This window comes from Sphaeramia orbicularis, chromosome 5 (genome assembly GCF_902148855.1).
Source record: "Sphaeramia orbicularis chromosome 5, fSphaOr1.1, whole genome shotgun sequence".
In the NCBI taxonomy this organism is placed as follows: domain Eukaryota; kingdom Metazoa; phylum Chordata; class Actinopteri; order Kurtiformes; family Apogonidae; genus Sphaeramia; species Sphaeramia orbicularis.
In genome coordinates this window covers 31,114,181-31,127,600 of record NC_043961.1, presented here as the reverse complement: position 1 = coordinate 31,127,600, position 13,420 = coordinate 31,114,181, and the positions used below count along the sequence as shown (strand labels likewise).

The 13,420-nt window shown below is 39.9% G+C and overlaps 1 protein-coding gene across 6 annotated transcripts in view; it reads left to right on the top strand.

Annotated features, from left to right (window-relative positions):
• Nucleotides 1–13,420, top strand: part of crocc (ciliary rootlet coiled-coil, rootletin) — a 35,388-nt gene that overhangs the window by 4,812 nt on the left and 17,156 nt on the right. For 4 of the 6 annotated variants that reach the window (XR_003935363.1, XM_030133319.1, XM_030133317.1 and 1 more), the window contains exons 1-18: nt 925–1,207; nt 1,824–1,950; nt 2,027–2,181; nt 4,920–5,111; nt 5,189–5,272; nt 5,369–5,460; nt 5,555–5,720; nt 5,813–5,919; nt 6,803–7,030; nt 7,148–7,238; nt 7,341–7,427; nt 7,506–7,718; nt 8,378–8,577; nt 8,676–8,858; nt 9,827–9,971; nt 10,062–10,208; nt 11,861–12,091; nt 13,189–13,382. Coding sequence is in view for 5 of the 6 variants with exons in the window: in XM_030133319.1 (XP_029989179.1) it covers nt 1,157–1,207; nt 1,824–1,950; nt 2,027–2,181; nt 4,920–5,111; nt 5,189–5,272; nt 5,369–5,460; nt 5,555–5,720; nt 5,813–5,919; nt 6,803–7,030; nt 7,148–7,238; nt 7,341–7,427; nt 7,506–7,718; nt 8,378–8,577; nt 8,676–8,858; nt 9,827–9,971; nt 10,062–10,208; nt 11,861–12,091; nt 13,189–13,382 (2,693 nt within the window). In the remaining variant the exon portion in view is untranslated. Of the gene's footprint in view, nt 1–924; nt 1,208–1,823; nt 1,951–2,026; nt 2,182–4,919; nt 5,112–5,188; nt 5,273–5,368; nt 5,461–5,554; nt 5,721–5,812; nt 5,920–6,802; nt 7,031–7,147; nt 7,239–7,340; nt 7,428–7,505; nt 7,719–8,377; nt 8,578–8,675; nt 8,859–9,826; nt 9,972–10,061; nt 10,209–11,860; nt 12,092–13,188; nt 13,383–13,420 lie in introns of those variants that run through there. The other 2 variants (XM_030133318.1, XM_030133320.1) reach the window with 2 other exon arrangements.

Genomic DNA, 13,420 nt, shown 5'->3' with positions numbered 1-13,420 from the left:
ATAATGATTTTGCTATCTGGGTTATGTCAGTTGTAAGTATTTATCATGGACGTGTCTGTAGTGCCGAATTCTACTCCCTGCCGAAAAGTGCATCTCCCAGCAGCTGCCGAAAACAGCTCCCCTTCCTAAGTCAGCCATAAAGAGGACAAAGTGCACCAAATTCACCCTGTCACACCAGAATAGCTCCAAATGTGAGCTGCTAAAGTCATTTCACTCCTTTAGCTTCGCAAGCTAATTCCGATGGGGGATGCAGTTTTCGGCAATATCTGATGCCGAATTCTGCTCCCTGCCGTAAACTGCATCTCCAGCCGCAGGTGATGTAGTTTTCGGCAGTATCTGTTTATATTATTATATATTTTGTGTATTGTGTATCTAAGATGTAACTTTAGAAAGTGTTATATACCTTGCAATTTGCGCATTCTTTAATATTAAACCAAAAAAAAAAAAAACATAACTGCAATATCTTACAGTATAATTAATTACTTAATTGCTACACAGGTATGATGGTGTTAAGAGGTTGAATAATTGACAGTTAATTTCAGACCCAACAGTCAGAAAGGAGAAAAAGTTGTGACAGGATGAATTCGGTGCACATTGTCCTTTTCATGGCTGATTTGGGGGGGGGGGGGGGGGGTTCTGCAGGGAGCAGAATTTGGCACAACATGTGATTTGTATAAATGTTGTATGTTTACTTTGCAGATCAAATCTAATTGGCTGTTTAGGTTTAGATGTATGTGTTTTGGTTTTTTTTCCGGATGAGGGGTTGTGTTGTAGTTGTATTCCAGCTGGTGTGTGTGGTGTGTGGAGGGTCTGAATGCTGACAGTGAGAGTGTGAGGAGGTGGAGGAGGTGGAGGAGGAGGAGGAGGAGGGGGAGGAGGGGGAGGAGGGGGAGGGCTGTGCGTCTTAAAACCTGCTAATCCTGCTGTCCTCAATCTGTGCCTGCCTGGACCGGAGGACAGGACCGGACGGCCCCTCTCTGCTCCACTCCCACTAAACTTTAGTCCTGAAATCAACCAGTACCAAGGCTGTGAACTGCACCACCTTTTACTCACTGGTCTGGAAAATGAGCCAGTGTTCTTCAGAGTGAATCCGTTGGTTGTTAGTCGGACTTAATCCTATTCTCAGAGGGATTTGAAAGTATCTGCTGCTGCTGCGATGAGTGAAAACCCAGACCCCGACTCCAACAAACTGGAGTGTGTGATCCAGGTGAGCCAGCCCGGGCTTCCACTGCATTACCCGTCTGTCATTTTCACATGGGATGAATACAGCTGAGGTGTTTATGTGTTTATGTGTATGTGTATGTGTGTGTGTGTGTGTGTGTGTGTGTGTGTGTTTGCTGTGCGTTTCCATTACACTGCAGTTCTGAGTGGCGTTACTGCTGTGGCACCACCTGCTTTTGTGGTCCATGATAATCACATCATATTAGGCCTATCATCCCTTACTTATGTGTTGACCCTGCCTACATTGAGCTGTGTAGTCAGATGCACTTATATGATAGACAGTGGTGGGGAAAAAACATGAAATATAGCATTCATGCTTCCTTTTGTATGCGCTATTCCATGTGCAACTGGATGTTTCACCAGGATACTGACCTTAGAAACACATCCATTGCATGACATATTGAAACTGTCAAGAATTTAGTTTTGTTTTTTCTTGTTACATTTACCAAAAAGAAAACATTTGCATTTGTTAGTGTCTGTGGGATATAGCCACACCTTTTGAAACCTTTTAAATTTGAATAGTATCTGAAAACTTTTTGCCACTACTGTAGGTGTCCTTCTGTGCAATGTCTGAAACTCCTGTCGTTATTTTTGTCTCTCAGAAGCTGGAGGAGAGTGTTTTGTCTGAGGAGAAGAGGCTGACAGTCCGGGGCCCTTCACCAGATGCCCCCCCTACATGCCTACCCGCAAGAGTCCGGGAGATTGTCACAAAGAACCTCAACGATAGCTGTGAGTCAGTGGACGTGAAATCAGATTTATGTTTTGGACGCTTCCTTTGCCTTATTGTTGTCTTGTTTTTTCTCAGCAGCTTCAGGAGCAGGAGCCATGTCCTCGGTCATGTCGCTCCAGGATGAAAACCGGGTCCTGCAGGGAGAGCTGGCCCGGCTGGAGGACCTGCTGGCACATAGCAGAGCGGACCGGGATGAGCTGGCCATCAAATACAGCGCTATTAGTGAGAGGGTAAGGCGAGGAAATAGGACAACAACAACTGACACTGATGTCCAGACAGGCAGAGGTGTTCTTATACACTACAACAGATAGATGTTTATGTTCTATAATTGACTGATGGAACCACAACATCTGCATTCTTTGTGTAAAAGCTGACTACAGAATTCTCTTTTGGTCCATTTCTGTGTTTTCATGGAGTGTCTTTGTCTGAGATTTGCCAGTCTCCCAGGTGATGGGGGCTGGAATGATCTGAAGTGGATCGTTGCCATAGCGTCTGTCACCCAGGGCGACTGTAAACAGGGGCTTCAGTGGAGTGGGGATCAGTGGGTGGGCAACGCATATCAAACAGCTTTGAATGTCCTTGAACTGAAAAGGCGTTCTAGTTTTGGTAACCTGGCTAAGTTTTCATCAACAAACTGTTTTCGACGATAGAGATTACACATAGATTTAATAATAACTAAGGAGAGAAAAATAAGTCCTCGTGAGCTTCTTCTTCTTTGCCTCCTGGTCCTGGTGACCTGATATTTACAGTCTGTTATTCATTATTGTTTCCTGTGTGCTCTCTACTACCTGGTGTCAGAAAAATGTTCGCACCTCCTGCTCCTTTTTTTCTTAAAATATCTAAAATAGGATCTACACTACAACGAGAGCCACAGTAAATACAGTTTATGTACAATTATTATGAGGAAGGTGCATGACTTATTGTAAGTACTCTTCATATGTTGCTCTTACATATTTTTTCTGTACTTTTCTGTATTGAAACTGTTTTATTGAGTTGTACTTTTTAAATTTTTGTACTGTTTATATTTGTTAGATCTTTACTTTAATCTTACTTTTAATCTTATTATCCCTAATGCTGCTGTACAACTGCAACTTTCCCCATTGTGGGACGGATAAAGGATTATCTTATCCTAAACCTACAACATCCTCAATCTCAATCCAGTCAGGAGTCCTCATCTCTCTTTCCCCTGTTTCCTATCATCTCACCACTGCTGAAACTCATTTAAAAGCATAAATACCCTTTTTCTACAAGTATAAGCATTTTGCTGTTAAATCTGGAGCATAGCTGTGTATAAAATCTCATCATCTTTGGTCACTTTGTTGTTACTTTACCAATTTACACACAACCCCACAGCATCTTTAAGAGCTGGTAATTAAAAGCTCCTAATGTTTTTAGTATGGATTCATGGACTTTATTGTCATTCAGAATACAATGTAGTGTACAGAGAATGAAATTTCGCTGCAATGGCTCAACACAGAATTTAAAATTTGGATTAAAAATTTAGATAAATAAATGTTTAAAAGTATATCGAAATATACAGCAGCGAAAATTTAGAGAACATTTATGAAATATATAATATAAAGGAGCTATGTTAGTGCAGTAGTAAAAGTGACATGTGGAGTTAGCAGTAGTGCAACAATATTTTCCACATATAATGAGAACGTTTCTGAAAAGGTTTGGAAGAGTGTACAGAAAGAAGATACTGTAATAATATGCACCATCACAACAAAGAGCAACAACTTAGTTTTAATGCAACATTATTTTGACTGATTTTAAACAGATTTATTTTTATTTATTTAACCTTTACTTAACCAGATAAAACCCATTGAAATCAGGATCTCTTTCACAAGGATGACCTGGCCAAGAGGTCAGCAGCACATTTCTTAAGAGCAGTTATGAGGAAGTGACAGTATAGATTAAAACATACAATTTTAGGTGTGCAATAGTGTTTTCAACAACATGTGCAGGAGCAGGGTTCCCACATGTCCTGGAAAACCTGGAAAATGATTGACCAATTTTCTAGTCATGGAAAACATATGGAAAATGAGAAAAAAAGGTCAAATGTCCTGGAAAAGGTTAAGTTATCTTGGAAAATTATTTATCCTCCCCTGCCCTGTGACCTTGTGTATCTAAACTGAGATGAAACAAAGGAAATTGTTTTTCATCGATTTATTGAAAGTATACAAATATTTTTAGAGGAAGTGCAGAAGAGAAAGTAATAGAGAAGAGAAAGTTGAGTTGGGAATTGTCCAACTGAACATTGTAACTCCAGTTTGTCATGCTAATGAAGTGCTACCCTGTAATCTGTGGGTGTGTTTGCATCATTCTATGATACATTTGTCTGAATTATTTTTCATATCAAACATCTAAGTAATAAACATAGAAACAATCTGGGTAAATGCAATTTGCAACTGTAGAAAAGAACACTTCCAAAGAATGAGGGAGACAGGGGATTGTATTATTGTATAACTTGTCTCTATAGCAGCTGAAAATGTCCTGGAAAAGTCCTGGAAAATAATTTCAGGGAAAGAGTGGGATCCCTGAGGAGCTATAACACAACAACAAACAATAATTTGAAATTTGAAAACAAAGGCACAATCCAGTGGTCTCATGCTGTATGTCCTTCAGGACAGAACGGAAGGCTCCAGGTGGAATAACTTCAGATGCTGAAAAAAATAGAGCTCAAGATCCTGATATCATGCAGATATTCACAGATCACAAAATCCTAAATTACCGGTGTCCCCACATGCATTGTTTAATTATTTACAAAATGGTTCATTTATTTCTGTAATTGTATACAATTATTGGACTAAGCGACTCCTTAATTTTTCTGTATTGTTATTGTGAGTTACAGGTGGACAGTGATGTATTGACTTTAATACAGCTGAATTCACAGTGTCAACACATAATCTAATTTGTGAAATATCAGTTGTAGGATTAAACTCCACCCCTTGAATTAAACCCACAGCTGGAGCAGACGCTACGTTTTGATTCAGGAGATGGAGACCGTGATTCACTGGAGTCCCGCAGCCTGGCTCAGCAGAACGTGGATTTACGAAGACGTCTGGATGAGGAACAAGCGGCCTACAAACGTAAACTCACCGCGTACCAGGAGGGTCAGCAGAGGCAGGCCCAGCTCGTGCAGAAGTTACAGGCCAAGGTAGGATGGTTTTACTTTTGTCTGAGACATCACCAGATCAGACATGATACACGGTAATATTCCTCCTGCGTCTTCAGGTGCTTCAGTATAAAAAACGGTGTGGGGATCTGGAGCAGATGGTGCAGGAGAAGTGCTCAGAGATGGAAAAACACAGGCTGAGTGTAAGTGTTTACTGATTTTAAACATTAGAAAACCAACTTTTATACACTTAAACAAAATATTTCCATTAATTACACTTCTGTCTAATTTTGTTTCAGGTCCATAGTGAAACATCAAATGGCCGCAATCCAGACGAATCAAGCAGCAACCTGGAGGACGCTTTAATCCGTCTGGAGGAAGAACAACAGAGGTGAATTATGGGCGGAGGTTTTGTCTTTTATCTTAAATATCTCAGACTTTCACATTGTATGAATTGTATTATTGTTTATTTGTTGTGTTTTCAGGAGCAGCAGTTTGTCTGCTGTGAATGCCATGCTCAGAGAGCAGTTGGAGCAGGCCGGTTTGGCCAATGAGGCTCTGAGCCAGGACATCCGCAGGCTCACTGCTGATTGGACGAAAGCCAGGGAGGAACTGGAACAAAAGGAGTCTGACTGGAGGAGAGAAGAAGAGGTGAGAAAGTGATGCTTACCGAGAAAAACCTTGTCTTTGGAGATAAATACTAAGTCTGGATAATGTGTTTTGACTGTTTGCTTCCCCTTCAGTCTTTCCACAGTTACTTCAGCAGTGAGCACGGCCGTCTGCTGACGCTGTGGCGACAGGTCGTCTGGTTTCGGAGGCACATCTGTGAACTGAAGAGTGCCACTGAAAGGTGAAGATCAACAATGTCCAGACTACTGCTTCTGATCCTGCCACTATATATGTTGAATAAATTGAAAGTCATTCTTGAATGTTAATGCACATATGAGTTCATGGTGACTTTATAAATGACATGAATTTAATTCTATAGTTGGCCTTTAGTGTTACATTTGCATTTATGAGGTTTTAATCACACAAACCTTTTCTATTTGGTTTATTCATCTTCTAAAATCTTTTAGGCAAAGTGAGTCTGTTTTTACCCCTTAGCCATCGGCCACAGGGGCACTGTCATACCCTGTGGTGTTTGTCTGTGTCTGTGTCTGTCCTTCAGTGTCACCAAATCATTGGATCTCCATCACGTTTGGTATTTAGATCCACCATGTGATGCTCTTGGACGACTTCTTTGGGTGTCAACTTTGACCTTCATTTACAGGGGCAGATCAGGGTGGACACATCAAATTTGGATGGCAGTTTTGACCTACATTTTTCAGGTCTTTAGGGTTTAGTGCATAGTCATGGGGCTGATAGTGATACTGGTAGAGGAGCAGGGAGCAGCGCTTATTGTCAAAAGCGGTGGCTTAGAATTCATCCCAGCATTCAATGTTGGTCTTGTTACAGATTTTTAAGGCTACCACTGATCCTCTATCTTACTTGATTGTTGCACTCTATGTAAAATGTAGACTAATATAACTCAGTGTGATAATCATATTCTTATATAAAACCTACCCACAACTACAGATATATTTACCTCCAAAGACAACATGATTATTTATCGTATATTAAATAGCTTTGACCTTAAGGGACTGTTACCTCTGGACAGCCTGTTATTAGAATGTTAAGAGTACTTGGAAATGTACATGTTTTCATACTTGCTTTCCGTTTTCTCCTAATCTCAGAGACTTGTCAGACATGCGTAACGAACTGGCTCGAGCATCCCACTCGACTCAGCTGTCCTGCGCAGGTCTATCTGCTGCGATGCACAGCCGGGAGGGAGGGGCAGCCCTGGCCATGGAGCGGGAGAAGGCTCTGAGGGTTCAGCTGGAGCAGCAGCTGAGAGACCGAGTGGCAGAGATGATGAATCTGCAGACCAGGACTGATGCAGAGAGGAGTGAGCTCAACCTCAGGTCAGCAATGATGTTCAGTTCTTTTGTAGATTTATCAACAGATGACTCATTATTAGATAATAAATGTTCCAAGTTGTGATTAAGTGTTTGTTTTTTGTTTTTTTGTTTATCATTTAGGTTGTCGGAGTCAGTGCGAGAAGGAGAGAGACTAAAGAGCCAAATGGAAGAAAAAGACAGAGAAATTGTTATCTTGACGAGGAGGCTTGAGGTTAGAGTTATGCTGTTTTACTTTATAGAATCCTAGCTGTGGTGACTGATAGTCTTCTAAAATGCATTCAATTTCCTCTTCTTATTCCTGGGTTTCTTGCAGGAGCAGAGTGGTAATGATGAGACAGATATGCAGATGATGAAAGCACACACTGAGACACTGTTAGACACACTGAGAGACATCGCTCAGGTAGACATCTACACACGTGTCTTATTTTAATAAACCCCATTAGGATGTAAATCTATTGAATCAAATCTCTTTTTATAGACAATTTTGTCCGATGGTGAATCGTCTTCAGAGGCAGACCAGGACAACTTTGGGGCTCCCCTTCAGGCCCTGATCCACGGCTCCTCCCCTCACTGCTCCTCGTCTCCTCGGAGGTCATCCTCTCCATCTCGGTTCTCCTCTCTGACTCCTCCTCCAGAGGCAGCGCTGTGTGCTCTGCGTTCTGCAGTCACAAACAGGCAGCTCCAGTTGCAGGTGAAGAAAATAACATTTGTAGTGAAACTATATCAGTTCTCCAAAATACTATGATGATTTTTAATCAATAGTTAAAATGTGAAGATTTGTGGTATTTAGATTTGGGTTGGAAAATATAATATCTTTAGCCCTTTGACTTTGCTTCTCTTTCCAAAATTAGATAAAATATAGTGATATATGGCCTGTTTTGCATCATCATGTACTAACCCTTGTATTTCAATATGTATTGCATCACCAAAATGTCATCATATGTGTTGTCAGCCTGATAAAGAGCCACACACACATGCTTTTGTAATTTTCTATGTTTTCAGTTAAGCTGTTAAATTAAATATATCAGGCATTTCAAGAACACATTGTTAGATGAATTCAGATGTCACTGTAATGGAACCAATATCACCTGTTTACACCTGTTTAAATGACCAAGATTGCTGCTAATGCCCCTGTCTGTTTTATGTTTGTGTGATATTTTTATCGTTTTTTACTTTTTTACTGTGTTTTATTATTTGTTTATTGTGAACACTTGTGTAACTGCTGCATAACTAATCGCCCTTCAAGGGTCAAATAATAAAGTTGAAGTTGATGATTCCACATATAAGATAAAACACGTTGTTATATGAAAAACGTTGCCTTTTAACACCTTGTCTTTGTTGTGTTTGCAGGATGCTCGAGGGCGTCTGGTCTCTGCTCAGTCATCAGTCCAGCAGTTACGAAAGCAGCTTTCAGAGACTGATTTGGCTAAAAGAGATGCCGAACAGAAAAATCAAGTACTGCAGAGGGAGAGGGACACCACACAGAGAGAGAAGGAGACCACCCTGAGAGAAAAGGACCGTCTGAAGCAGGAGAGAGACGCCCTGGCCAGGTGAACACATTACAACAAGCATTCAGTCTTTGAATGTCATACTGTATGTAAGTGTAAATCCACAACACGGTCTCCTTTTTACATCATTGACATTGTAGTGAGAAGGTGAGTTTGGAGAAATCTGTTCAGGCGGCACAGAGCAGCAACCAGATCCTGCAGATGGACTGTGAGAAGCTTCAGCTGGCTGTGGCGTCCATGCAGCGAGAACGGGATCATGAGAAGGAGGAGAAGGAGGCTGCCATTCAGGAGAGAGACCGGGCGAAGGCAGAGACTCAGAGAATGTAAGTAGGCTAAGTGATAGTGATTAAGTAAATACTCTTAATAGACACATGGACACTAATCCATACAATCTAGCTGAGTTTACTGCCAACACAGTGTGTGTGCTTACGGGAAATCATTCAGAAGATTAGTGTTAACTTACAAAGCCGGACCTTTTCTCCAAACAAACCAAAAACACCCAAATAAGCTTCATTTTATAAAATATATCTCTGTATGTTCCTCAATAGTACAAACACTGAGACAAACCATTGGTTCTGGCAGATTTAAAATTGTGGACACTGAGGACCTTCATATTGTCACCTTCCAAAAATAACTGCATTTTTCAGATTTTCAGGAAACACAAAAAACTTAACCAGAAATGGAGTATGTGATGATTCAGGCAAAGAAAGTGGTTTTTGTCAGAAACATAGGCAATTATTTTAAGAAAGTCACAATGTAATACTGTATGCAGCAGAAGCAGAGTCTTTAGTCTGTCAAGAAGTTGAACTGCAATGACAAATTAATTACAAACCTGCCACTAAGTTAACTTAAAATTGTTGGTTTGCACATGTGTGGTCATTCAAACTTTACTAAACCAGCAAATCTAATATTGACCTAAGACACACATTATAGTATGTGTCTGAAATTTGTCAAAATATTCAGAGGATATTTGTGTTGAGAAAAGTGGGACCAGAATTTACTGCCACTGGTACTGTCAGGATCTACCACTGGTCTCTTAAACAGGGTGGGATGATGAGAAACCATGTGACACAGACCATGTAAATGACCCTTCAGTCGACTGCCTTGTTAATGAACCATCTTCAGTCTGAGTTGAAACTCCAGTCTTTTGGTCTGTTTGGTTTTCTGGTCGTAAAAGACAAAAATCTAAGCAAAAATAAAATGAAACATGACAGAAAAACACAGAGGACATAGATGTGATGTAAATGTCCAGCAGCCTCAGTGGGGTCAGTGTGTGTTTCTCTGATGACAGACAGAGGCAGTGGGATCAGAGTGAGAGTCGAGCCTCTGCTCAGCGTGGGGAGTTGTCTGCAGTGAAGGAAACCCACCAGCAGGGGGAGGTTGAACGACAGCTGCTGGAGCGAGAGAGGACCCAACTGTCTGAAGCACTTAGTCGAGTAAAAGATGTTTTTTTTTTCATTTAATTTCCTCAGATGTAGTAGTTTGTTTTCTGTGTTATGTTCATGCGATCCATGTTTTACCTTCAGGCTGAGAGTCGTAATGCAGAACTGTCTCTGCTGCTGAACAAACTTCAGTCTGAGGATGCAGCTCTCAGAGACTCTCTGGCCAAAATGGGCAACCTGAATGAAGGTCTGGCCCAGGACAAAACTGACCTGAACACCTACATCTTCCAGGTAACTTCAATAATGTATTCATACCCAGACAAAATATTGTTGTCATGAGCTTCCCTTTCTGTGTCCTTCATCTCCTGCTGAGAATTCAGATAGTTTCAGTGTTACGGATCTCACTGGACCAAAAACAGTCAGACTGGTTTCCCATGCAAACACTGATGAAAGCTGTTTTGTGACTAAGAGGAGAGGCAGAAAACAATGAAAACTGACATATGCAGACCTCCTCAAAGTGTTAGCTTACACTGTTGTGTTGGCTACATGGAGTCATTATTAATGGTAACATCTCTTCTATTAACAAAATAATGAAAACAGGGTGTTAAAAATATGGTATCAGTGAAATGACAATAAAAGCAAGGCTTTAGAAAAACTGGGTAACTAACTCAAACTGTGTTGTGTTTGCAACTCTACAACTAAAATAAACTACAATTATAAAGAAAATGTCATTCGATTGCAATTTTGTGCAATTTTGTTCCTATCTTATATCTAAGTCTAGAAACACACCAAAATACACAAACGGACAAACACCTTTTATAGTCATCTTTTGTCACCCTGAGTTCATGCATGTGTGATGTGTGTGTGATGCATGTGTGCTGTGATGTTTTTACATCCCCATCAAATTACATATCACCTTATTTTTACTTAAAATGGTCCTCTTTCTACGTTTTTAACCATTTCATATGTTTTCTGTTTTACTGTGAATTAAATTTGGGTTGATGATGACAGGTATGAACCATCACATTCTGTTCTTATTTACATTTATACAACATCCTAACTTTTTGGAACTGGGGCTGTATCACAGAATATGTTTTTTTGGGAATTTTTCAGTGTTGCCCTGATAAATATCTATATTATAAATATAGACTAAAACTAACTGAATCTAATGAACCTATAATTTAACTAATATTTTTGAAACAGACTTTAAAAGTGGATTAAATCTACAATCAAAGCTCTAAATAAGAATGAAACAAGTGGTGCCAGGCACACTAAACCCCACCCTTCGCACATATTGTAACTTATTTTGGTCTCTCCAAAATATTCATTCGATCCAGCTGATGTCATCATGTCTATGCATGTGCTGATGTCAGCATATCAGTTGCCTCTATATATGTGCCAAGTTTGAAGTAAATTGAAACAAAATTTATGTTTTTATAGACGTTTGAAATTTCGCTCATTATAAGTAAATGGGAGAAGAGAAAAGATTTTAAAAGTTCATAAGAAATTTGAACTTTGACCTACTTTCCCAAAATGTAAGCACATCTATGCTTTGTCGCTGGCAATCTATAAACCTAATTTGGTATGAATTCAACCAATAGTTTTGCTGCTAGAGACATGTGAAATTTTGCCCATTATAAGTAAATGGGGAAAAAAAAAGATTTTTTTAAAAATTCAATAAAAAAACTTAAATTGACCTATGTTTCCCATAATGTAATGACATCTATTCTGGGTCACTGACAATCTATAAACCCAATTTGTTGTGAATTCAACCAATAGTTTTGCTGCTAGAGTGTTAACAAACAAACAAACAAACAAACTGAACCAAAAACAATACCCCTTGACTCCCCTTCGGGGGGGCGGGGTAAAAATCAGGGAAATACAAAACATATGATAACCTCCCTTCACTGATTCTTAACTTAAATCCTCCATTTTGCTCCCAGTTGGAGGAGGAGAGGGCCCATCTTCAGGCTCAGAGGCGGGAGGCGGAGCAGGAGAAGCTGACCATCAGAGACGAGCTGGTCCGGTTGGAGCAGGAGAGGCTGGAGATGGACGCCGCCCGCATCACACTGCACCAGTCGCTGCAGGACGCCGAGCTGAGCCGGGTGGGGATGGAGGCAGAGCTCCAGAGCCTCAGGACCGACAGACTCAAGCTGCAGGAAAAAGTCACACAGGTACACAACAGAAAACACAACATTATCATTTAATGGGTTAGCACAGGGCAGCTATTAGATCGGTTTATACATAGGTTATATCTCTTATTAGTAAGTGACTTTCTGAAGCTTGAAAAGAGCTAATCTCGCCCTGGCAACAGAGCTTATAGATAATAAAAGCCAAATTATCATACCTTGTATTATTGTGTTTGTAACTTTTGACAAAATATAGGCCTAACAGAAATGGACATTCATAACCACACTGGTGCTCCATATACTTTGTTGATGCTTTTTAAATAAATATACTGTTTGCAACCACTATTTGGTATAATTATGTGTCATATGGCTTTTTTTTTTACATCTAATAATCGTCTTTATTGGAAACAGCATAATGCAACAGTTTTTTCAGATATATTTTTTATTTTTTATGGAACATTTGCAGTAGACAGAGTTTTTTTTTTAAGTAAAGCTGTGATACTCTTGTCCCCTACAGAGCACAAAAATGTATTGCTGGGTCTCAAGAGGTTAATGTGAAAAGCAGGTGTTGCTTACTATCTTGAACAAATTCTCCCATCTAAAACAGCAACAAAATTTTTTGCTTGACATGCCTGTAAAATAACTACTTTAAGATTTATAAAGTAAGAAGAACATAGAAGTTACACAATCTACTCTTGCATGGTATACTTATTAATAAATAATACTATGCGTGTGTCTCATCTGTACTGTCTAACATATTGCAATACCACTTGGCTGTGAATATGTACAGTATATAGTTGTAGAGTTTTATTAGTTATTACTATTATTATTATTATTATTATTATTATTATTTTATATTGTCTTTTGCATGATCTTTATACATGCACATTCTTTCTTGCACTTTATTCTATTGCTTCCTTGACCACTGAATTTCTCCATTGTGGGATCAATAAAGTCTAATCTAATAAATAATACAAATGTCTTTACAGCTAGATTCAAGATTGTGAGTCATGGTTAAAGCAGGAGCAGCTAAAACCATGAACAAAAAGATGTTACATAGTCCTAGACTGTTCTATGCTTTTGCTACATCATGTTGGAAATAGTTTAGGTTTTAACATGTGGCTGTTTGATTTCACTGACAGCTTTGTGGTGAAGTGACTTCTCTGGGTTCAGAGTTGAGTCTTGCCAAAGGAGAAGGCCAGAGGAATGAAGTGGCCTTAGAGGAGGCCGGTCGCAGTCGAACAGAACTGGCCCGAGACAAAGCAGCGCTGGTGGTGCAGCTGACGGCGTCTGAGAGAGAAAACACGATGCTGTCGGAGGAGCTGGCTGCCTTCAGGTGTGTGTTGTTAATGTGACAGAAATAGTGTGTCATAT